General features: G+C 36.9%; 1 protein-coding gene, 2 long non-coding RNA genes and 1 pseudogene across 3 annotated transcripts; 1 reads left to right on the top strand and 3 right to left on the bottom strand.

The window, feature by feature from the left end:
• The first annotated feature begins 5,267 nt into the window (after positions 1 to 5,267).
• LOC149662831 (uncharacterized) lies at positions 5,268 to 6,899 on the top strand (annotated as a pseudogene).
• Positions 6,900 to 10,632: 3,733 nt separating this feature from the next.
• LOC149662830 (uncharacterized) lies at positions 10,633 to 12,067 on the bottom strand. The gene is made up of 2 exons (XR_016368672.1): positions 11,467 to 12,067; positions 10,633 to 11,400 (listed from the first exon to the last, which is right to left on the bottom strand). It is a non-coding gene; the product is annotated as an uncharacterized LOC149662830 (long non-coding RNA).
• Positions 12,068 to 17,826: 5,759 nt separating this feature from the next.
• LOC149662829 (uncharacterized) lies at positions 17,827 to 23,809 on the bottom strand. The gene is made up of 7 exons (XM_089842335.1): positions 20,250 to 23,809; positions 20,084 to 20,182; positions 19,551 to 19,765; positions 19,417 to 19,485; positions 19,258 to 19,353; positions 19,068 to 19,191; positions 17,827 to 17,952 (listed from the first exon to the last, which is right to left on the bottom strand). Exons 2-7 carry the CDS (start codon positions 20,087 to 20,089, stop codon positions 17,827 to 17,829), a joined length of 636 nt encoding a protein of 211 aa, XP_089698461.1. The 5' UTR covers positions 20,090 to 20,182; positions 20,250 to 23,809.
• A 496-nt stretch (positions 23,810 to 24,305) lies between these two features.
• Positions 24,306 to 24,778, bottom strand: LOC149662828 (uncharacterized). Its single transcript, XR_016368671.1, has 3 exons — positions 24,542 to 24,778; positions 24,431 to 24,479; positions 24,306 to 24,373 (listed from the first exon to the last, which is right to left on the bottom strand). It is a non-coding gene; the product is annotated as an uncharacterized LOC149662828 (long non-coding RNA).
• Between the last annotated feature and the right edge of the window lie 831 nt (positions 24,779 to 25,609).

Here is a 25,609-nt window from a genome sequence, read left to right as displayed (position 1 = left end):
ATAATTCATCGAAATGTTTTTGTATACTTCTAATATTCAAATCGGAACGAATTATCGCTGGCTCCAGGCCCTAGCGTCGTGATACCAGTGAGAATTTTGCCTAAAGCAGACCATTGCACTGTAGATTAAGTAATTTTAGAATTAGTTTTGAGTTTATGCTTAGAATCCATAAGATCCCACGAGTAAGGGGGCAAGTAAATGGTGGCAACACAGTAGTCCCCGAAAAAGAGTGGAAGGCTAGTTACAACAGGGTGTCGCCTGGCGCCCCGAGAGGATCGTTAGCGATACCGTAGCTTTACTTCCCCGGTACCATTTAGCCCTCGGCTTGGGTAGGGCGCGTATACGCTTAGCCCACAAAACGTTGTGGTTACCAGTTCTCACCACCGAGGAGGTGTGGTACAACGCATTAATGAGGACCCAAGCTAGCGTGCGCAAAGTGAAGAACTAGAGCGGGAGGACAAAGCAAGAAAAAAGAAGCACTCCATCTAGCTTGCGTTCTCAACTTCGAGAGCCATGATTAAACTTAGTTATCGGCGTGTGAGAATTTATAACTAACTTTTTCCCATCGCCGATAAACGTCTTTATTTGCGTTATAATATCAAATTTCATCCGTATCTTTTATTTTCAACGACATCTGCTTCTTTTTACTTTTTATCCAACTCGCTCATTTATAAGTCTATATTTACATTATTATATGAGTATAGATTCAATGATATTTTGTTTCATTCCTATCTGTTATTTTTCAAAGTCTCCAAGCACATCTGTTTTTTTTTACTATTTATCAAACTTGATAATTTATAACCTAATGGTTACTTAGTTATAGACAATTTTATAAGTAACTTATCCTATCGCCGATGAACGGTTTCGTCTTACTATCGGAGTCCTAGTATACAAATGGGTGACAAAATATGTATAAATACAACGTTAAAGCCTTTGGATTCTCTACAACGCAATAAACTTTCAAAAGCTCTATCGCTTATTCTGCTAGTCTTGCAAAAATGCAAGTATTTTTCTTGTATTTTAAAATGGTTAGGCAATTATAACAATTATCTTAGTGTCTTTTAGTTTCTAACGCCTCAACTATATTTCGCTAATCATCACCTCTTCTTTACTGATTCTATTGCAAGTCTTCTTAATTTAAAACTACAAAATGTATGTATTTTCCTGTATTTTTAAAATGGTTATTCATTAGTAACCCTTATTTTCCTGTTATTTAGTTTTTAACCCATCAACTTGTTTTAATTACGCATTATCTCTTCGTTTCGTTGTATTTTTTCTAAAATTTTAAAATTACATATAATGTACGTATTTTTCTATTAGATTTTAAACCCTTGATTAAGAGATATGTTATTGCTGACCATATCAGCTATCGTAGTTGAAATCTATGTTGTAGGTTTCTAGTTAAAGAGGTATTTAATCTTAACTAGTATTTTAGAATTTTTCCTTATACGTGTGTTTTCAACTTATTGGATAGGGTGTATACGCGATAACGGTGAGCGTAGAGCTAGGAATTTTTAAATTCCTGACCAGGAGTGTTTGCATTGAACGGATAAGACGGTTATTTATAACAACCTCAGACATTCCGGTTTGGGGCGTGATGGTGAATACGGTCAAGACGAGATCCGAACCGTACTTCAACAATTAACCCGAGGTTGCGATACCGCTTAAGTAAAATGGCCTGATCAAAAAGAATTTTTAAATTTTCTTCTTCGAAACCTCCGGGTTGTGGATATTGGAAAGATGGGTGCCTCTTCAATTCGTATTATGCCTGGAGGGGATGATGTCTATGACCCCCATTTACGATTCCCGCATAATGGAGATAGATGCGCTCTGGTAAGTGTTAGAAAAATTGAGGTATTTTTATACGCTCAAGAAATGGCACCTCAGAGTCGCGCCGGCTCGGTAGATTGGGGTTTAGCTGAATCTCCGGTTTCGCTGGCACCCAATCGTAATATAATTCCGGCCGGCGCTGAATCTCCATATTCGTGGGAGAGTAATTCGGGTGATGATAGCGACATAGACAACCCCATTTTACGAAACGTTGTCAATACTGAATACCGGCCCCGTATCGAAACCCCTCCTCCCCCATACCCTGGTACTCCTTCCCCTCCTCCAAACATCCTTCCTCCCGATGATCCGCTTGAGCGAATTCAACATCCACCCCAGGCTGTTGTCATTCAGGAAGGACCTCCGATTCCTGGCGCTGATCATCGCGAGATAACGTTAAACCTATCTGACGGTAAATAGAAAACTTTTTAAAATAATGAATCATTTATGAATTGTAAACTAATCTTTTGCAGTACCGCGCGACACCCCAATTGAAATCATTGTGTCGGGTGGTAAGTATATATTAGAAATTGATAAGGGTTAAAATATTCTATGGGTATAATAATACTTTATTGATTCGTTACAGAGGGTCCAATTGTTTCAAAAATATATTTATTCATGTTTTTACATTTCTGTATATATTTTATGTATTTTGTGTATTTTTCATTTATATCCTATTTTATGTATTTAATATATCTTTTTAATCGCACAATTAAACTAAATTTTAACGATAAAGATTACGTTGTCAGTCAATAATATTAAAAGTATTCGCGAAATCTTATTCAATAAATTTTTTACTACCGACGATCTTTTTTCTAGCTCGGTAACCGTTAACACCCCTTAGTAACGTATAACATGTAGGCGTAAAGAAAACCGTCTTGAATGAAATTCGAGACGTTAACAGATCCCCAACATACGTCACATAAGCGAGCACTCTCTTATCTTAGTCTGGCGTCTCTAGATTATGTCACGACTAAAGAGAGACAATTTCACGCCCTTAAAAACCCTTTAACCAATTAACAAAGACCTAATCAATTGGCGACCCCGACTATCGACCAATAAACGAAGTCAAAACAACCCACCCGGATAAAAAACAGACTTTTCCCCCACGCTAGACTCACGCGTGAATTTTCGCACGAAATAGCGCGCTAGAAGGCTAGCGGGCTCATCTTTTTTTTATTTCCAGGATATGTACTTATATCATTCAAATTTACATTGTAATTCACAGACTGTAGAATGCGCCATGTTCTGCTTAGACGAAATGCTTGTGCTTATAAAATTTTATTTTACTTTTCGGACGGAATTAATTTTTGTTTTTCTTTCATTTTTATGTTATTTAACTGAGCTAAAGAGAACATAATAGATTATTTACCAACCAAACCAATTAGCTATTATGGAATATTTTGTTTTAAGCCATTTTTATGTCTCCATTTTATATCGATTTTGATTCTGTTCAATTTTAATTGTTGTATTTAGGTAGTTAAATATTTTAGGCCCATGGAATGTAACATTGCGTTGATTGCTTGCCTTTCGAAAATTGGGGATTTGGAAATTAAGAGAATCTTGGATTCTAGTGCAGTGCTCATGGGTATATAACATGAAATAATTATTCCTACAAGTATAGTTTTTATATTTCTTGTGAATGCTTCGTATAGCTTCGAATTTATGAAGGTTGAACTATCATGACACCTTCCATTGGTCTCAATATCAAGAAATATTGCCTAGATTTAATAACATTATTGCCAATTGAATGTAGTTCTGGTGTTTTAACGATATAAAATGTTATACATACTTTGCAATTTGCATCAAAAAGAGCCAGGAGAACGAACCTAAATGTGCCCTTTTAATTATAAAAGTATGAACCAGAGTTTGGTGGGGCAGTTTCGTTCACGTGCTTGCCATCAATGGCTCCGATACAGTGATCATATTGTCATTTGTCCTTCAAATCTTGGGGAATTTTTAACCATTCTTCTGTATTTTGTGGGAATGCAATGTTCCTATATGTAGAGGAACAATTAATGCTTGCTTTTGTTGTGTTTTAGATCTAATTTTCGATGAATATTACTTGGGAGCAAGCTTATTAAAGATAGAATTGCAGGTTTCATAAATAATGCCATGTTTTGTACTCAAACCCATACCATGAATCTATATTATAAAAATAGGCCTTGGTTTGGACCAAGAAAGAAAAAACAAACGATATGTGTGAGGTTTATCAATTGGCTGAAGTTCAGATATTGCAATTGCTTTTAGTTATTTTTGTCCATTTAATCCTTAATAAATATTAAATTCAATCAACTGATTTTACTGTAAATCGATCTATTCCCTCTAAATTAATTTAAACAAGTTGGGAAAACCAAAATATTACCTCTCCGTGTCGAGAAGATTATATAAACGTAAGTATCCAATGAAAACGTCGACCTTTTTGCCCTCATCCTTTCCCGCGCTTTGCGCTTCCGCATTTCATCCTAACTCTCAACATTATCTTCCTCCATTTTACATACAAAAATCAAATACTCACAAAAAGAAGCGGCAAAAACCTGCTGGCTCTTTACAACCACTTAATTTGACTTAATATCCAATTTCCAACAACAATAATATACCGGTAGTTTAATTGACAACCTACTAGCATCGAAATTCTCATTAACCAATGGATGACTTACGTAAAAGATGAAATATTATCTGAAATAGATAAGAAATTGCCGAAGGATTTTTGTTACCGTTTCACTCAATAAATTATCAGCTTCCTCAGCATTAGCGGCTAACCAAGTATCCTCAGCCTTCACTGGAACATCAGTTCAAGTGAAGTGCGAACTATGTGATGTGAAAGTAAAATTGGGCTATACAACCAACAAGTCAGGCAATATAAAGTGGATAAGTTCAAAACATTTACAGATTAATCACGTACCACGTACATTAACAAAATCAAAGATTAAAATCAAAACAGCATATTGCTGCACTTTCCCCCAAACACTACAGGAAAGTGTACAAATGCGAGAGAAAATGTGACGCAAGATCATTTCCCTTCAATTTCTACATTAAGACAATATCTGCATTTTTCCACGCTCTTTGACACTGTGAATCCTCCGAAGATTAACGACAAAATAATAAATAATCCTGAACTTAGTGAAAGCCCTCAAATCGCAGATAATCCTGAAATGCACGATCTCGAATCTATTGATGACCCTGAAATATACGACACCCAATACATTGATCCTCAACTGCCAGATTCCTAACCAGGTCCAGCTTTCGACAGGAACAGAAACCCTAAAGCTTACAGTCAAAGCCTTCAAGAAGAAGTTATTTCGCGTAACTCAAACATAAATTTAGTCAAAGATTCTAATTCTGAAGATGAAATCTTCAAGTTAAAAAGATTTCTTGAAGTAAACAGTTTTAAGCATGACAACAAGTTGAAGAAGTTACGGAAAGAAGTAAAACAGCTAATGAATAAAATTAGCAAAGCTTTGAAGAACAACAAAAAGTTAACGATGAAGCTCAATGAAGATCTTATTGAAAGACATTTTCCTAATTTGCCCGAAACTGGTAAAATGTTTCTTAAAATGCATATAAGATTTAATAAGAAAAAAAGCACAAGAGGAAAAGCTTATAACAGCACCGAAAGGCAGACATGCTTCGCGTTATATTTCCAGGGACCAAAAGCATGCAATGTTTTACGTAAATTTTTTTTTGCCTGCTCCAAGAACAATAAGGAGATGTCTTGAAAATTTTCCGGCTCAATCTGGTATCCAACCCGGGCTTTTGCAGCTGCTCAAAGCTAAATCGCAAGTTATGTCAGAAGAAGAAAGACTGTCTTAACTTTTGATGAAATAGCATTAAAAGAGGGATTACAGTATGACCCCAATAAAGATTTCATTGATGAGTTTGTTGATTTAGGTAATAAGCGCACTGCTCATCATGCCAACCATGCTCCAGTCTTTATGCTTGCAAGCTTAACATGCAATTGGAAACAGCCTTTGCCTATTATTTCGTTAAAGACAACATGAAAAAAGATTTCCTTCATGATAAGCTACTAGAGGTTATAGAAACAGTTCTGAGCACTGGTTTTTAACTGAAATTAGTTGTCATCGACCAAGGAACAAACAATGTATCAGTATACAAGAGGTTAAATATAACCGAGGAAACTCCCTACATCATAATTCAAGAAAAGAAAATATTTTTATACTCGACGTTCCTCATTTACTGAAATTCATACGAAATAGATTGAAAGAGAATGATTTTAAAGTAGGAACAGATAATGTTTCATGGCAACATATCAAAATGTTCACTTCAGAATGGAGAATTTCCCCAAAATTAACCTCAAAACATACAAATCCTACAAATTTTCAGAAAATGAAAGTAAAATATGCTTCCCATGTTTTAAGTCAATCTGTTATTATAGAAATGTAATTTTACTTGCTTCAAAGAAACCTCAAAGAGGAATATGTAGGAACTGCTAATTTCATCCAGAGAATGGACACACTCTTTGACATCTGTATTTCAAATAACTTAACTGACACTAAGTGGAGTAGGAAACCTCTGAATAAGGACTGTGAAGCTTTGAGTAAACTAAAAGAAATGCAGGAATGGATAAGTCAAACAAGGTTGATTGTAAAAGACAACCACCTTCTATTAATGGATGGAAAATTGACTTCTTATACTTACGCCAACTGTCAGACGGCCTATTTAAAAACTATAACATCAAGTTTCTGTTGACAGCAAACCTTATTCGAGATGTTCTTGAAAACACCTTTTACAAAATTAGATTCCTGAGCGGCAGCAACGATAATCCCACATAACAACAGTTTCGAGAAAACTACAGGAAAATATTGGCATCATCACTCTTTGTTTTATTCCAAAGAGCAAACTGTAGTGGCGCATCTGATAATGACATGCATTTACTTGAACTCATTACTCAAACCAGGGTTCAAATGACGAATAAAACACCAGAGAAAGAGGATGTTTCATTTTGCAATTCAATTCCTGACGTAACACATCTTGGCCAAGTTAATTTTGATGAAACTGAAAACAAATTACTAACCTACGTGGCTGGATATGTTGCAAAACGTGTCCTGTAGAATCACAATTGCAGTGTTTGTGAAACTGCATTTTTTTAAACCAGGTAAAAAGATGACAGTCAATGATGAAATTCTCATTGTAATGAAATCATACTTCTCAAACTCAGAATCTGATTGCGGTGGCTAAAATTTCCAACCCATTAATTTGCCAAAGCCATACTTCGGATTAATAGTATGTTTCAACCGATTCATTCTAATATTTTACACGAAAGGAATTTGAAAGCGGAGGTCATGTGGCTGCATAAAAGATAAGCCAGCAAATCTCTCTACCAACAATTTGTTTAACCAATGGGTTGGTAAAAAAATGCGGAAATTTCAAAATTATAGGACTTTATAGTATTTTTGACGACTTTTGCCAAAAATATAAGATTTTATAGGACACTTTCAAAAATATAGGATATTATAGGAATTATAGGACCTCTGGGGACCCTGCCTATATACTCAAGTTAAAAAACGAAATAGGTTCTATAAACACGAAGCAAGCCTTTCATCGCCTAATAAAATGGAAAGGTAATGATCCATTTGAAAAAAAGAAAGAAATTGCTACTAGAAGAAGCCGTGAAAGATTTTAAACGTAAATTAGAAGTGTTCATCTTCATCGAGGTTAAAATTTAGAGCTCGCCCTACATGCTCAATAATTTGCAAAAAATTAGGGGCCGTTGTTTTAGTTACAAAGTATAAAAAAGAAACGTTTTCAAGATTAACATAAGTGCAAAGTTCAAATATAATACCACAATATCTTTTTACGAAATGAAACATATTTGCGGTAAATTTTGGAAAATATTTTCGTAAAAAATATGAAAATATTTGTTCAGTGAGTTTTTATTGCTCAAAATTTACTATAAAAATTGAACCATAATTAGTATTCGAATAATGTTAAACTCAGCATTTGACGCTTTATATGTAACGTTTCTACAATAAAATTGTCCACAGCCTATGGACTCAACAGCAACGTTTTAGTTGTGACAAAAATATACGAAATATAATTGAATAAATCATGTGGAATTTAATCAATAAATTTATCCAATGACGTTATTTTTTATAAATATTGGGCATTGAACATCATGATGGTTTTGATTTGCACAATAATTGAAAAGTCTTAGTAATAATATATAAGATTATGAATTTTATAGATGTAACCCATTTAATTAGTGAAAAGCGTTGTGCGTGTGAAGGCCGCTAAAAGTGGTTCTGCGCGGGGGGGGAGGAGGCTAAAAGACTCGAACAGAGTATCGTAGTTGCTGTAATGAGGGGCGTGAGGAAGAAGAGTAAATAGAATGGGTGAAATAATTTTTGATTCAAAAACTATTTTTAAGACTAGGTCTGTTTTCAACTTAATACTTTTTTCTACATTGCTGAAGTGCTTTTGGGGGAGAAGGGAGGAACAAACGAGAAAATGAATAGCCAAAAACTTGCTTATAAAACCATGACTCATGATTAGTACGAGTGAACACTTTTACCCTCTCCTGGAAGGAAACTCCGCCACCTGCCGCTACTAACGCTACCGCCTGTTAGTACTGCCGCCAGCTATTGCCACTGCTACTGCCGTTGTTAGTATTTTTGGCATAGATTTGTCATTAGGGATGAAATTAGAACTTTGTTATCTGGTTACTGTCTTCTAGACTATTCGTTATTCTAATAATTGAAACATATTTTTTAAAATTATAAAATATCTGATATCTTTCGTTTCGCGTTTAGAACCGTGGAGGCGTATAAAGTGAAGTTTTGCAATTCCCACGGTATTTCGTGCTCTGACTGCGGATCTTTAATCTTACAAAACAATTTGATGTTGCTGAGTAGGAACGTTGACGGGGTAACTAAGTACCACATCAGGTGTGGACTACGCTTGTTCTCCGTGCCGCATTCAAGTACCCCCGGCCCGCCTACTTGGATTTGATCTGTTGCGACCACTAACTCGGGAAGCGTTGCTGGAAGCAATCGAGAGCCAGGAGTATCGACGTCCACTTTCGGCGACGAGGGAGTACAGGCTTTGCTACGAGGCGCAGAGCCAGGTAAATTAACAGATTATGAAATACTTTTACTTAAAGGATCTTATTAAAATTAATAAAAATTCATTCAGTCTTTTAGGACATTAAGTGTAGGTTCTGCGATATGATCCGCCGCAGGACCTACAACGCGTTGTTCCACTTGCAATGCAAAGACGCGTTGGGGTACGCTAAGTCAGCCGAACATATGATAGCATTCGACTTGTTGCCCATAGCGGTTCAACAACAAGTCCGTAATTCCATCGACTCGTTGATTAGTAATATCGTCACCTTTTTAAATTATTTAACGATCTTAATGGTTTCTAATTCTTGTAGCCGAGCCGGCAATTTTAGATCTCATCGTAGACGTCTGTACTACTGACTCACGTTTGCTTCCAGCAACGCTTCTGGGGTTGGCGTCTCCACTGGACACATCAAAGTAGACAGCCCGGGTGTACTTGTGGATGGGGAACAGAGATCAAGCGTAGCCCACACCCGATGTCCCTTTTCAGCAAGAAACACTATGTTCGAAGTACAAACACCAGACGGCTTAGTTCGAAGACACACAAATCAAATGAGACCAGATCACTCGATTATTCAAACCGAATTGGCTACTGAGAGTCAATCCGCACGTCTAGATGAACGAACTAACGATTCAAGGTCCACACCAGAATCCACTCTGGAGAACAATCCCATTACACCCATACCGCACAATTCTCAACACTCGTCTCCGCCTGCACATCTAAGAGACAGTGCCTCAACCACGAATGTTCCTAACAATAGTACATCGACATCGGTAAACGCACATACTCCTGATCTCACACCCAGATCTCACACGAAGCCTACCTCAGGAGCGACAGCTACCGAAACCACAACAACGCTTCGCAGATCTAGTCGCACAATCAAACCTCCTCATAGACTCGGATATGATTAACAACACTGCACGATTCTTGTCAATATATTAACATGTCACACATTTTTCTTTTGTTCATTTTTGAGGAGAGTATTGTCATATCTGTAGTTTAAATAACGCTGTTATCGTAGTTCACATTATGACCGCGAGAAGTATTATGTACGTATCGTTAGTAGCCAGAGTATAATACACTACTACGCAACGACTGACTGATCCGAACCACTTGTAAATTTTATTGTTGATTTAGTAATTAAAATGATGTTAAATTAAATACACGTCTTACATTTAATTCCACCACGACACAACAGATACCACTGCCTCCAATCTTGCTAACATTTTCTTTCATTCTCAAACGATACTCCGACTAGGATACTTTCCTTTTAGGCGCTGTTGAGACACTGGGCAGACTCATACGTTCAATTTGGAATCTTACCATAGCCTCATAACAAAATATTGCCCTAAACAGCAAGAATATGACCATGATGTTATGGAAGCTTGAACAATGTTGACAGCTTTCAACCACAATTTCAATAATGAACGAAAATTCTATTTTGAAAAAGAGTCAAGCCAGTCAATAAACGACAAACAGGGAAGATTTTCAATACTTTTACTCAAAAGCTACTGGTGAATTTCACGCAAGGCCTCTCAAAGAGCCCAAGTCATATATATTTATTTATGAGATACTTGAAAGCATTGTCGAACGCTAATTAACTGATGAAGATGAAATTCCCCTTGCTAATTTGATGACAGCTACGCGTAAGAGAAGTAATATTGCGCCAACTCCACGGCCTGACAAACAAATATTAATTGATGGGGCAAAAAGAAGAAGGCTATTTGAGTAAAAAATAATTATTTTATACTTTTCAAATGATGTATTCAATTTGAAAACTCTTTATGATTTACAAAAACTTAACATCCACTAGTGTTAAATGGCTGAAATTAGTAAGCTGTATTTTCCCAACGTTTGGAACTTTGGTCAATTTCATACCACTAAAATTAAGATAACATCTTTCTCCAAATTAATAAATATATCACTAAGTTTAAAAATTAAATATCACTAAATTTAAGTTCTTTGGCAACTTTAATATCACTAAGTTTAAGATAAGGGCTTTGGCTAATCTACTACATTTAATTTAGGAAGCTTGAGAAATTAATGATCACTAAATTAAATTTAGGAACCTTGACCAATTAATGATCACTAAATTTAAAAGTCTTGAAGATCTTTGACCAAACATATCATTAAGTTTAAGTCAGGACTAAGGAACACTTAAAACTTAAAACCTAAATCTGAATAGTTCTAGTAAGTCTACTGATAATTATCAAATACCCTATTAAACACAGATATGGCTTAAAAGATGATTTGCCATCACTAAATTATAAGAACTTTTACCATTAATTAATTATCACAATTATGGCCTAATCAGCTCTAAAAACTTCAATTTCAGCTCCAGCCTTGTAACTTGTGTAAGAATGAACATCATTTTCAGGAAAATGTTTCCGTATGTCAAGAAGAACGCAAAGCGGAACTGGTTTCCTAACAGCTCTTCCCAGTTTATCAAAAACTAAATGAGTATAAGAACGATAAGCCGTATAAGGGTATGTCCTAATATAAAATAACATAATATTAACTTCAGTTAAAATGCAAATAATAACTAAACAGTATTTTTACCTGTTTGTAAAATTTAAGGGTACTGGTGTTCTGCGTGAATGCAAATAACGTTTATACGTTGCTTTTAAAGTACGTCTTCTTTGGCACATGCATTTACAGTCTAAATCATCTGTTACGCATTGGACAGGGCCAATTATAGTTCCCCTGATATCCTTCCCATTTATAAATTTTCTTTAAATTGTCTACTTGTTCATCATCACCAAGGCCTAACCACTCGGGTACGCATTTATTGCAGGAATAGTGATTCTTTATTTCATCCAAGTTTATGTCAATTTCTGCATTGCCAAGAACTTCATTTTGTGTCTCCCTTTCACGAGCTAAGATTTCTTCTTCCGTATACTCAGGCTCGACATCAAAAGGATTCAGACGCGACATAATTGCAATCAAAATCGGCGAAGATGATACCCGTATTACAAACATCTGTTTGCGATAGAGCAGACGATCAAATTTTGAGACCTCGGGCTGGCTTTGACAACTAACGAATAGGAATCTTTCCCGCTGCACTGCGGGAAAGACTACTCCCAGGGGTAATGGTAACCATCATAGTACTATTATTAAGGCTAATTGTTACTTAATTAATTTTCATTTGATCTATGCATTTTAAGCCGTTACGAATGATTTGACACCAAGAAAAAACTAACCCGAACTATTCCTTTAACTCCCAGCCGCGGCTTCGCTTCTGTAGTTCTCTACTTTTGAAAAGCGTCCATCATTGTACCAGGGGCCCTTAACTTTTACAACGATGAAAAACTTAGAAAAAAGACGGTAAATTTGAAGAAGCCCTAAGTCGTGTCTGTTCCAAGCCACCCAAGAGGTCATGACACGATGACATCGGTTTTGCGAACGTTGGGATTATCCCAACAGCAATCATAAGGAATGCGTCATCAGGCCTAATCTCTATAACCCAATCCAGGGGCAATGTCAAAATATTTATGATGATGGTCGTTGGCAAGATTTACTTAGAATTATAGCATTACCCATAATTAGGCAGCATTTTCAAGTTTTGTTTATTCTAATTAAGATGGCTATTGATTTGGTGGATTTCTTAAGAGACGGATTAAAATTGGCCTTCTACATCTAAGTACTTGCAACCACACTGTATTGTTTTGTTGGGCCTACACGATATAAGGGGGCTGCTGATATAAGGGAGGTGAGATGGATTGGAAATGATAAAGGGCTACCCGCGGCACCGTGTCTCTCCCCTTGTACCTCGCGCACGCCCCTACTCTTCGTTAGGCGATTGCTGAGTGCTGCCACGTAGTGCCATTTTATATTTTTTTTTTCGAGAACTAGCTTCTTTTTTAAGATAGAGGGATCGTCCTTTAAAATTTCGTCCGGTACGACCCTACCTAACCGCTGAGGATGCGGGGAGAACTACGGTGCCGTAGGTGGGGGTACAAAGGCAACGCTATTGGTATGGGGGTTTCCACTCCATTCCTCTCCCCTTCAAGGCTGAACGATTCGATGGAGCAGAAAGATATGTGGAGGCTGAACGATTCGATGGAGCAGGAAGATATGTGGAGGCTGAACGGTTCGACGCGGAGGCTGATAGATTCGTGGATGTGCTGCAGAACGACTCGAAGCGGCTGCTAAACGATTTGTGGTGGCTGTTGAACGATGCGAGGAGGGCTGAACGATTTGAGGGGCCTGATTATCAGCGGGATTAGTATTTTTGGCATAATTTATTTAGGGATTAAAAAATACTTAGCCCTCTTGATGAACTGAGGAATAGTTATCTGTTGTCAGTCTAGCTTGTCAGTTTCTGCTAGAATATTTCTAAAAAATGTTTATTTTTAAAATCGAAAGTCAGAAGCCTAGAGCCTAAAGAGATCAAAATAAATAACCTGTTATTTGTTAATTGTGTATTTCCTACTTGGATACTGTCAGCTTCGTTGCCCTTCATCAACAGCAAGAATATAATCCTTTCTTTAACTATCTTCAACAAGTATAAATTTTTTGGAATATAATGGTTTTTAAAAACACAATTGCAGCATATGCATTCAGTTATTGAGTAAGGGTCTATGCGTCTTAAAAAAACTATATAGATATTAAATATCCAATATATGTATTAATATCTATATAGTTTTGGTTTTTCTGTAAAAAATACTAACCTAAATATGCCCAAATGTTTGGTTGATTAATTGGAAAACCTTTAATCGGCTGACCGTGAAATTCTTTGACATCGTTGTAATTAGTGCGCCTTTCAAGCTTAGACGTAATTTGTTAATGATGTAAGACCTTCGATCTCTGGCTGATGTAACTGCAATGAATCCGAATACACCAAAATCATATTTAACCATACCAAGTAAGTGAAAGTAATTTAGATTAAATGGATGTTTAACGGCAGACGTCCACGAATTTACAGTTTAAGACGAATATAAGACACAACATTAAAATAAATACAAACCAAATGTTTTAAGTTGATGTTTGCAGCAATATGGTCTAAACCATTCTTGAATATGGCACTGGAAAGTCCTTTCTTGTTGCTACTATTGCTAACGCCATTAGACGCCACTTTAAAAATGCCGGTAACGTCGCGATCGCCGCACCCACCGGCTTGGCAGCCCTTAATTTCAACGGCGTAATGTTGCATTGATTGCTTATGTTGCCAGTAGATCATGGGCGTACCGCGGAATACCATTACTTCAATTCCGAAAATATTTCCATTATGAATCAAACTCTGGGAAATTTGAAACTCTTGATTGTCGATGAGATTTCTATGGTGTCTTCGGTACTACTAACTTACGTTCATTTGTAGTTAAAAGAATTTTTTGAAAAGAACAACCCTTTCGGTGGTGTGGTTTGCGTTCTTGTTTTTTGAGATTTCTTCCAATTGACGCCTATACAGGGTAATCCCGCTTTTTTAAAAGTCACTTCCCTGGAAGCGAGACTAAGATTTAATAGCATTGGAAGCACTGATCTTTGGAAGTATTTCCAATACGATGAACTAACGCAAAACGTTCGACAGGCCCATGACCGAGTTTATGGAGACCTACTTAACCGAATTAGAATAGGAACTGTTTCGAAAAATGACGTTTCAACCTTGGAAAGTAGACTAATTTCGGGAGGTAACAAAATTGAGGTGGCTATGAATCTTTACCTTAAAGGGTATGGGAATTTACAGTTTCATATCATATTTTAGCACGAAAGTGGTATTATATTACACTTTCAAGTCTCTACTTTCAAAATATAAAGTTTTTAATATAATTGAACCAAAGTTTCTATTTTTAAAATCCATTGGAAAATCACGAAAACTCAGTTTCGATATATAAATCATGTTGTCTTGTCAGCTTGTTCGGTTGGTTTATGACATCACTATGACGTTGAGGAAAAAAGCGCGGGAAACCTATACGCGCGAGCGCGAGCTATACGCGTCTCGAGCTCTGTCCATGCTTTGATAGCGGAGAGAGTGGCACCATCTCGCGTGCGTGACGTCAAAAACAAGAAAACGTTGTAGCCTTTCTTAAAAACTTTTAAAAAGTGGATTTTAAATAATTTCATATGAAGCATTTTCAAATGCATATTGCCAAATAACTAGAAATCGGAGAATTAAAAGCTTGATATTTTTGAATTCACAGTAATTAATTCTATCTTTAGCTATATAAATCAGAGGTTTTTCAAACGAAGCTTCTCATACCCTTTAACCTTGTAGCGGTTCAGCTACAGGGGCCTTCACAAATCTCGCATAAAAATACACATCATGCTTACCTTTAGGCTTCTATATCGCTACTGACCTAGGCCTATTCTCAGGTTTGGGTATCAGAGTATGGCAGTTCACCGATAGAGGTCGCTCTATTGCAGTCCCTGAGCGACCCCTAGGATGTGACGTCATAGTTTGATAAGAGAACAAAGGTATATAAGTCGAGGTTTAGTGTTGCCCAAAAGAGAGTTAGAACTTACAGTGTAGTTTGAAGTTAGGAACGCTAGTTGGGAGCCTTCGAACACTCGGTTAGCTAACAACTGCTAATCGGCGAAGTGGAGAGTCGATCATCCTACTCTCAACGGTTTAAAGTTAGTTTTTGTGATCTTAACGCGAACACCGCATAGTCCGTTCGCTTTCCGTCCAAGCAAGGCACTTAACACGTTCACTATGGCCCTTCATATCACTTCGGTAAGTGTTTATTAACCACGAAAGGACATCCTTCTGGTGCTTCCCCTATTTAAAGGATAAAAGAAAGCTACCTTAAAGAATTTTAGATTTTGGCATTTTTTGATTCTATGGGATGAAAAACTAATATTAAAATTTTTAGCAAATTTTTTACAACCTTGAAATTGCTTAAAGGGGAATGCGCCACCTAAAACCCTACCCCTACCCTTCACCCATAAAAATTGGTACAAAATGTGCTGCTATCTAGTGGCATTGCAATTTCCAAAGACTAAGTGCTAGATTTTGGAATTACTGGTTAGTCCATGGTAGTTATTGGTCTTCATACTAAGTTATTTTTGCACTGTGGCGCCATCTGTATAGATAATAAATTGACGTTGCATGATGACCAAATAGATCAAGAGTACAAACTAGATGTTATCAGTATTTGCTTTGTTTTCATTATGTATATTTGTGGAGCCCCATTAGCAATGTAAAACCTTCAGCTTTTGATACATCAGCCTCAGTGACTAAAAGCAATCCAATAAAGTCTGTGGAAATTAGAAATATTTTAGGATAGGTTGAGAATGACATATAGTTGCATTTCTGACTTGGTGAAAATTTAAATTCCTATTAGACGACTTTATTTGGATTATTCTTTAGAATACAATATGATACCCTTTATCAGAAGTACTTTTGCCTTTATTAATAAGGCAAAAGGAAACAGTTCCAAAGTATGAAGGAAACATTTGTTTTTCCCAGAAAGTTAAATTTTATTCACAAAAACATTTAACATAACTTTAAAAATGATGGGATCACAAAGAATATAACTGCACAACAGACAACAATGGGGGCCATACACAATTTATTGATTTTAGTGCGTGGTCTCCTTACTGACATACGGAATTCCTAGGCAGCGCTTCAAAGATGCTTCTCGGTAAACTAGAACAATTATTCCAAAATATTATATAATTTACGTACCGTTACACGGCGCCACTGCTGTGCCAAGGCAAGGAGTAGAGATGCTTCTCGTAAACTAGAACCATAATTCAAAAATATTATATAATTTACGTACCGTTACACGGCGCCACTGCTGTGCCAAGGCAAGGAGTAGAGATGCTTCTCGTAAACTAGAACAATAATCATATGCTCCCAGCCTCCCACACATGAGAGATGTTTACCCTAATGCATGTTTCAAAAAATATTAAAATGGAAAACCGTGGGAAAACATACCATATCATGGCGAAATGTCGGTCTCTTACTATCTAGCTTATATATTCACTCTCTCTAGCACTCACTATCTCACCCCTCTCACACAGCAATCATAGAAGGTCACTCCCAAAGATGTTTCCCCTAAAGATATTATAATTAGCAGCACACATCACAAATGAGATGTATTGTTTTCCTAGAATACAGTCTCCAAAAAAATAATTATTATTATGAGGAACTTTGAGGAAGGGGCCACTATTTTCACAAATCGCGGGAGAACAAAGAAGAAAAGGCAACTGTTTATGAATTGTGCACTTGGATAATGTAGAAATCAATGTATATACAGAGGTTTTAAAAATATAATTCAAAAATATAAAATTTAAAAATTTGGAATTCGATACTAACCATACACCCATCTATTTGTCCTCATGAGACAAAGGCATTCTGGACCCCGCGAGCTGCGACTAGGAGCGTTGGCTTTGCCAGAGAGAATTGACCGTTAGGATTCAAAATTTCAAACACTCGAGGAAAAAGGGGCGCATGTCACTAATGAAGAGGTCTTTCAAGCCCCCTCCCCCAACCTGTTTGAGTCTTTCACATGAACGCTGGATTTTTGAAGGGATTGGGAAAACGTGGGCCTTCCACTGTACAAACCAGTCCTCTCTAGCATTACATTAGGGGAAGGGAATGGGGGATGAGAATTTGGGAACACTAAAGGACATTATTTAAGTTAAACGACCTTGGGCATTACCGCGCTCGCTCTCTTTTCAGAGGGTTGGTCTGTCAAGGCTAGGAAATCCCAGCCACTAACTAAAGGCCGCCAACCGGTTATGGCAGCGCCCATAGAAATAATACCTATCTAAATCCCTTTAGAAATCCATCTGAATGCCCTCTTGACTTGTCCGAGATAACGATCGCTTTACAGTAGCACCGAGGGGCAATTCACTTGGGTCCCGAGTGCATCATTAATCTGAATTTAAGAATCAAATCATTTGATCATGATTTAATCAACACAGTGGAAGAAAAGTAATATTTGTAATCAGATTTAATAAGGCGATGTTGTAGAATTAATGGAAGAAGTGAACTGCCCCTCGAGTAGCAGCAGTTTCTTGTAGGCCGTCCAATTTGTCAGTTTTATTGGTTGTTTCATCAAAGAGGAGAGAGCGCGGTTCGTCGCTAATGAGTAGTTGCAACTAAAAAGATAATACCCGAGGCCAAAGACAATCATTACACAAGAGACTGTACCTACACACAGCGCCAATGTGGTTCGTCGCTAACATAACATCTTCCTAAAAAACTCCAATAACTAAGAAGAAAAGATACTAGAGGGCAAAAAAAAATTAGACAAGTCACCATACCTCTACACAGCGCCCCTTCTGTTTGTCGCTGACTTTATACCATTCCTAAAAAGTCCAATAAGAAGTAACAGAAACCCTGTTTAAATTTTTTTAGCAAAACAGCAGCCCCTAGCTCAAAGGCGGCTCATACACTCAAACAACCAAAGAAAGAATTAAAAATAATTAGACCTACTGTTACTGCAACGTCTTCTGCAAATCTTATGTCCTAAAAATCCGGAAAATTCAAATATGAGACAAACCTTCACAGTGTTCTCTCTAATCATTCACCCGTTTGCGTGGTCGGGGTCGGGAATCTTGACCAAACATCTCTCTTTGAGAGAAAAACAAATTCTACCTCCCACCCCCCCCCCTCCTCCCAAAAAATTGGGAAGGTAATTTCCCATTTCTAACGTTCCTAACTCATACCCCTCAGCCTACAAAGCTTTACAAAAGAAACGAGTTTTTTTCCTTTCTGGGAAGTGTTGTCAAAGGCTTTTGCTGGACCCAGTCTATGTCGCTAAAAATAGGGGTTTTGGTTTTGGGTTTTCGAAATGCCAAGAGCTAAGGAATAAAGGCCAAGCCAAAGAGTAGGAGTTCGTTTCCCTCAAATATTTCAAAGGACAAGACTGTAGATCATGATAAGATAAGACGTTTCTTTCAATTTTCATGGCGCCAATGTGGCCCCTTCCTCTCAAACTCCCTAGTCACTCACAGGTGAAGGGGAATGTAGGGAATACTATCAAAGTTTAGCTTCCTATGGTAGTATTATTTTCTGTTTGTTTTATTGAAATCGACTTGTTTGTTTTTCTCTTAATTCCTCCTTGCTTGGTGCATCTACCATTCCTCGATGAGGATGAATTTTTTTCGGATGATCCGATCCAAGAAGAGTTTTTTTTCTTCAAATTATCCTTTTAACAGAAAAGTATATTGAACGACCCCAATCTGAAAACAAGTAATAATACTACTCTTACTTTAAAAAAAACCCTTTTTTGGAAAATTCGCTCTAAAAGTTCTGGCATATATCCATAGGTTTTTGGTTCCAGTACCTTTACTGTATGCCACACTTTGGATCGCTTGCTAAAGCGTCGAGTGTCGCTATCAAAATTATAAATCAATAATATTAAGTAAGACGGTTTCATTAGTCACTTCAAGAAGTCTAACCGAAGGGTTCCATCTTTCGAAACTGCTTGTTTCCTACCAACATGAAAATTGTGGTCTATTACAGCAAGTGTTATTCTCATAGAGTAACCCTGAAATCTAGAGCAAATACTTTCAAGAACAACCGAACGATATTAATTCATCGTAGGCACTCTTTCTTACCCAAAGGATATTCTTTTTGGTGCATACATTAGCATTAGACTGTGCAAATTTTCTATAAACCCAGTATGCCTACAGCATCAAATATTTGGTTAAAAATAAATATTAAAATATTAAATAAAACACACTGTACAAACCTGAAATTACAAAAATAAGTCATTTTCTTTGTAAATTCATCATTGAAAACTAATCCTCTAAGGGAACGAAGAGCATTGCTTTTTTGTTTTAACCATGGATGACTGGATAACTGATCCTCAGTTAAATCATCATGGTCACAACCAAATCGATCTGCTTTGGGATTGTTCCAGAAGTGAACAGTTGTCACATGAAATAAGGCAGTTCCCCATATTTCCTAGGATAATTTTGGCAGATTTAAAAATTTTCTGTGGATGAAGACTTATGTTCAAAAGCCATCGAATACTTCGAAGTTCTTTTGGTCCCCTAGGGATTCCCCCCCCCCCGCTCTTTATATTTTAATGGTTTTCTCGAGTTTTCTTTTTTTCGGCGAGAGGCTAATCACTCTCGAAATGCGTTTAGAAAATCTCCATTAAGGGAAGCGATTTTAATGCTTGCACGTACAGTCAAGCGAACAACATGTGCACGATTACGCTCAGTGAGTAGCCCCACGTTTTTAAGAGCAATATATTCTTTGAATCTGATAATTTCATACTTTCATAAATTGCGAGTTGCCTTCACAGGTTAAGCAGAATACCAAAAATGGTTTCTCATCTCAATGCGCTAGATGTTCACATTCTTTTTGTTGAGAGGCCTAAAAGTATGGGTGAACTTCGTTGCTTAGATAATTACATAATAACCTGATTTTATTTTGAACTAACCTACTTCCATGATTTTTGTTAAAATATTTTTTCCCCCGTGCATCCCATGTTTATCTATCTAAGATGAGAGAAGTAGTGTGAAGGATTAGCGATGGTGCAGCTAAGATTGACACTGGCCACACCCCTTCCCATAAGTACAAAAAGCGGGTCTTCCCAATTGCAAAGGGTTGGAAAATAGGCATTGAACTATAGCTACAAGGCTCCAAACATTCTATTCCTGGTTTGATTTTTCACTGAGAAAGTTCAAGTTTAAAAATGTCCGATTTCGATTTCACGGCAGAAATTAGGAATCAAAACCATGGGCCGAATGCTGTTCTTGCAGGTCATTCGAACAGGTGCCCCTGCAAGAAAGCTGCAGCATTTTGCTCCAATTTATGCTCCTGCGGAGTTGTTGGGGGGGGGAAATTTTGGAATGCCAAAATACAGGCGGTACCATAAAAAAAACCTCGAAAATTAATTTGTCCCCAATTGAATGTGTGCCCGAGGAAACCGATTCTGAATAATCGTCAATAGGATTAGGTGTAGAAGAAGAATCGGTGGTTACCGAAAAAAAGAGCTTGACGCCTGTAAGCACAACCCCACCCCACCCCCAATATACGAATCAATTGCGATTTTGATTAAAAATATGGTTCAATTCTAGATAATTAAGAAAAAGAATGCATCATCTGCCCCGCCGCCCCCAAAAAAGTTGAAAAAAGTAAAAGAAATGGCTATTCGAGATCCCAGAATGAATATGGCGATTCAGGAGCTGAATCATTCTAAGGATCAAGCAGAGAGACTAATGCGTTCCAAAAGGGAACATTTATGGGAAAATAAAGTACAAAGCCTGGTTTAGTTTCTGGTCTTAAATTTAATCATTATTTTAATTTGAAGGATAAAATAAACACAATGCCGATGGATAAATTAAAACCCTTCGCGCTCGCACAGCGTGTGATTGAGCAGGACGGCCTCTTAGAAGAAGGTAGAGTGAAAAGAAATTATAATGATGGGTTCAAGGGGCCAGATACCTTTCATTTGAGGATATTTTGAGTTCTGTCTTGGCAGTGAAATGAGTTAGATGAAACAGTGAATTTTTATTTTAACAAGGATGTGGGAGACCATAACAACCATATACCCGAGGGATCAATCACTCATAATAAGCAACCCGCGATTCGTACGCTTGACAGTGCTAAAATAAATACGCGTAATCGGTGTACACTATGACAGTGATTAGCCCCTCGGTCAAACCTTCTCCAACATTGCTACCATTGTTCGATTAATGATGAAAAATAATTTTAATAATTTTACAGTGATTGAAAGGGTGGACGACGTTTCCGAAGTTTCTGAAGAACCGGAAAAATTTAAATTTCCGTCATCAATACACCACATAACTACCCCTTCAAACCTTCAAATAAAAAAAAAACCCGACATCGACAAACCATTTGACACCCCCCTGGCCACCCATTCCATGGCCGCGTGTTCAGAAAGGAAGATTCCGCAAGAGGTCCCCCCTAGTTCGAGTCCCCCGAATCCACCGCCCGTAAACTGGTGTGTATGTGGGCATTGTGCGGAAATGCCCACAGCCACCGAAAATGTCTGTTGCGGATACAGAGACCACTGTATTGTGCGCCGCCCAATTTATAGGCTACTCTGCCTAGAACCAGCAGTGCTGGTATTGGACATGCGAATCCGTCATGAAATTTATAACGATATTGAAGAACTCAATATCGCCAATATAAATATGAGGTATCAGGGATACCAAAACCTTTGCCTTTGGCTCTATGGCAGGTTAGATGTTGGGAACAGAACCCCTTTACCAGTCTGCTGCGTTCTAGGCATAAGAAGAGAGTATCCCGCTCCGGATGGAATTTACGTTGGATTCCAAGAAGCCGAAATAGGGAATAAAGGGGGTCGTAGAATAAGACGTGGACCTTTCCGTTGGGGTTTTTAGGAAAAATTATTTTTAATTAAAAATAAAATTTGTCTTCTTGGTTTAATGAAATCGTTATTAGTTATTTCTGTTTGTACACGTAGCCCGCATGGATAAAGAACGACAGCTTATTCTGTCAGCTAGCTACCTATACTCTGTTACAGTATCGGTTGTCAGCACGCGAAAATCTACGTCTCTATGCAACCTAGCTTTGTGGGTGCTGACAAGAGATGAAAAACATCGGGATTTAAAATATTCGCGAGATTTTTGCTCGAGTGCACGGACCTCTAGGCTTTTAGTTTCAAATACTTGTAGTAGGCTCGTAGACTGTAGGCAACTTCACACATATTTGAAAGTAACTTGCGGATACTTTAAATTCAGACGTTTTTTTTGTCTCTTGTCAGCACGCACAAATCTAGGTTACATAAAGACCTAGCTTTGCGCGTCCTGACAACCGATGTTGTAACAGACCATATACAGAATAAGCCATCCTTCGAGATAGGTAGTTGCTCCTATAGCGTGAAAACAAATTTCCTCACGCGCCTTCTTTATCCATGATTTAACCAAAGAGAATAAAGGGGAGGAGTGGAAGCTACTACACTCCACAAGTATGATAAAATAATTGTTGCCCTAAATAGTGACGTCATAAACTGAAACTCCTTTGCACTGCGCGATAAAAAAGAAAGGGCAACAATTTCGCCCCACTTTCCACTTCCCCTCTATACTCTCTTTGATTTATCCCAGCCTGAGGCAAGATAAAATAGCATTGTTGGCACCTTCTATAAAACCTCCTTTTCGATGGAAAAAATAGGGGGTAGGCAACAATCAGTATAGGGACATACAATGGGGTTGTCGTCTCTGCATACTCTCAAGATACAAAAAGATAACATCGAAGGCGCCAAAAAGCGAAATGGAAGGCAAGGTTTTACCCCCTTGTCTTTCCCTCTTAGTTATATCGACCATAGAGGTCTATAACAGGTTCTTACCCGAAATAGTTGTAGCAGTGGTTTGAGAAACAACCTAAAGAGGTAGTGCATCTCCCCCAAGTATTTAGGAGACTACCTTCCTCTTTTAGGAGGGAAATGGATGGTGGAGGTGGACCCCACAAGTAGTTTTTTCAGTGGTTTCAAATTCTTTTATAATCTGTGGGGTCAGTGCAAGAGCTCTTCAATATAAACTAGGGTGGTAATAAAAAGCCTAGACCACCCCAGTTGGGAAAGTTTCCCAGTTTATATTTTTCCTGTTTCTCTTGTCTGACAGTGGGGACAGTGGAAGGCATCACAAAAGGTAAAGCTGAGGGAGGGGAAGGAAGTTTCTCTAGCCCTATCACTGAAAATGTGTCGCATTATCCAACAAGTTTTTTACCCGCGAATTTCAAATGGTTCTATTGCAAATTTCAAAAAATGGTACCGAAAAGAAGAAATCACCCATATTCATTTTTGAAAATATTTTGGAATTAAATATTTAAGAAAAATAAACCTACCTTAGATAAGTATATTTTCCAAAGAATTTCACTTTAGCAAAGTTGAAAAATTTAGCTATTTTTGAATATAAATTTCCTGATAGTGGTATGCAACTAGCCAACAGAAGATTGCCAGAGTAACACTTGTGAAACAATGGTTGGATAGCCCATTGTCCCTAATTTCAAAATTCAATGTTTCAAAATACGCAAGTACCATTTTACAACTGCATGTATGTTTTGAACCACTGTTTTTTGGGCAAACCCAGGAGAAAACTATGGCAGATCCCAAGTTATCTCTGCATCTGTATTCAAGACTTTCGCCACACTCTGAACACCTTTTTGTGTAACAGTCTTTGACTAATTTAGTCAAAGAATCTAGATTTACTAACACTAGGGATTAAGTGACGATTTGTTCTTGTGAAACAATAATGTTTTTCAATGGCGAAGCCTGTTACAAAAATAAGTAAAGAACAAATAAATAAAATAAGGGGTTATTTGAGGAAACAACAATCAAAAATGCAGAAACAAAACAGTCTGACATTACCTGGTGATGGTTTTCTAGGATGAGGCTGTTTAAGGATTCTTCATTAATTCCAAAGGTCTGCTGTAGTTCCTTGAAAAAGTTACTTCAAAATTAGTTAAAGTACAACTAACAATTTTAAGCAACATTTTAAATTACTACTTACATCAGCAAATTCTGTAGCTTCAGTAAAATTATTTTGAAAATTTAAAGTGCAATTATCGCCTTCATCACTAAAATTACATAAATATTAGATTTTTAAAAATATTTATAAAAAAAACATTGCTTACTCCAGATTTTCAAGATCCGAGGGATCTCCAAGGTTTTGACTTTTCTTTTCTAAATAAAAAATATTAAAATTTAATTTCAGAAATAGTTCAGTTTTCTAATTGTATACATACACTGGTGAGATATCACTAAAGCGAAGCCGTCTTTTCAAGGGAGCGCAACCACGAGCAGGTGTTGAGTTCTTCCTTTTCCCCCTTGGTGTTGGGGGACTTGATAAACACGGGGATTCCACAGCTAATCCATATTTGCTCCTGGGTGATTTAGGGGAAGGTTTTTCTAAGAAAAATGTAAAAATGGTTTTTATAATATATAAGTTCAATACAGAATAGTACTATTAAAATAAAGTAACATACTTGTGTATTGATATCTCAGATAAGTACGAGGACTTCGAAATACAATTTGAGGGCTTGTTGAAGCATTTATCCCAATGGCATCAGTTTGACAACAAAAATCACTCGATAAAAGAGTTCTATCCGTTTGAACATTGAAGTTACTTGTTTGTAAAAACTCTGCTAGTGAATATGATGATGTTGTATTTTTTCCAAAACTATGTGAAATGTACATATTTATAAACAGGATAATTGATAAAATAGTTCAATATAAAAATTATGAGTCATTTCATTTGCATATAAGAAAAACTATGGTATTTTTGCTTCACATCTAAATTGTGATTGAAGTGAAAAGTACCATGTAGATCTTACACATAAAATAATAAAAATTGATATGTAACTTGTAAAGGGACAATTCTAACTAATTATCTAATAAAATCTTTGCCAAGACATCATTTGAAACTTTTAGCTCTTCCATAACTGTACCAATTTCTCCAAACTCTCACCAATATGAACTCTTTGATTATATACTATAATGAATTATAAAAAGAAACAAGTTACAAAATTTTCAAAGATAATCAAAAATTTAAATACCTTTTTTCATAGGGACCATGATGGTGGCGGGCAAAAACAAAAAAGTAGTTGAAAAAATACCAAAATGTTGTATATGTTCCACTTTATTTATACGTTTACATGGTTTACATTCACATATTAGACAGCACCAATATTTTATAACAAGTTTTTTATAATAAAATTAAATTGGTGAAATATTGCCCGTCCGCATTTCCCTTCAGGGCATTGTACAGGATGCAAAGGGATTTCTGATCCAGGCATGAAAAGAAGGGCTTTAAT

The sequence above is a fragment of the Phalangium opilio genome, unplaced genomic scaffold, assembly GCF_054372755.1.
Source record: "Phalangium opilio isolate 3A_F unplaced genomic scaffold, DU_Popi_V2 ptg000063l_1, whole genome shotgun sequence".
In the NCBI taxonomy this organism is placed as follows: domain Eukaryota; kingdom Metazoa; phylum Arthropoda; class Arachnida; order Opiliones; family Phalangiidae; genus Phalangium; species Phalangium opilio.
This window is presented reverse-complemented; position numbering and strand designations above follow the sequence as displayed.

Bases quoted from the DNA above. Each gene is read 5' to 3' on its own strand.
- LOC149662829 (XM_089842335.1), bottom strand. The intron at 19,486-19,550 runs GTTTGTACAGTG...TTGATGCTGTAG, and splicing joins ACTTATTTTTGTAATTTCAG to GCATACTGGGTTTATAGAAA. The intron at 19,354-19,416 runs GTAAGAAAGAGT...TATTTGCTCTAG, and splicing joins CCAAAAAGAATATCCTTTGG to ATTTCAGGGTTACTCTATGA.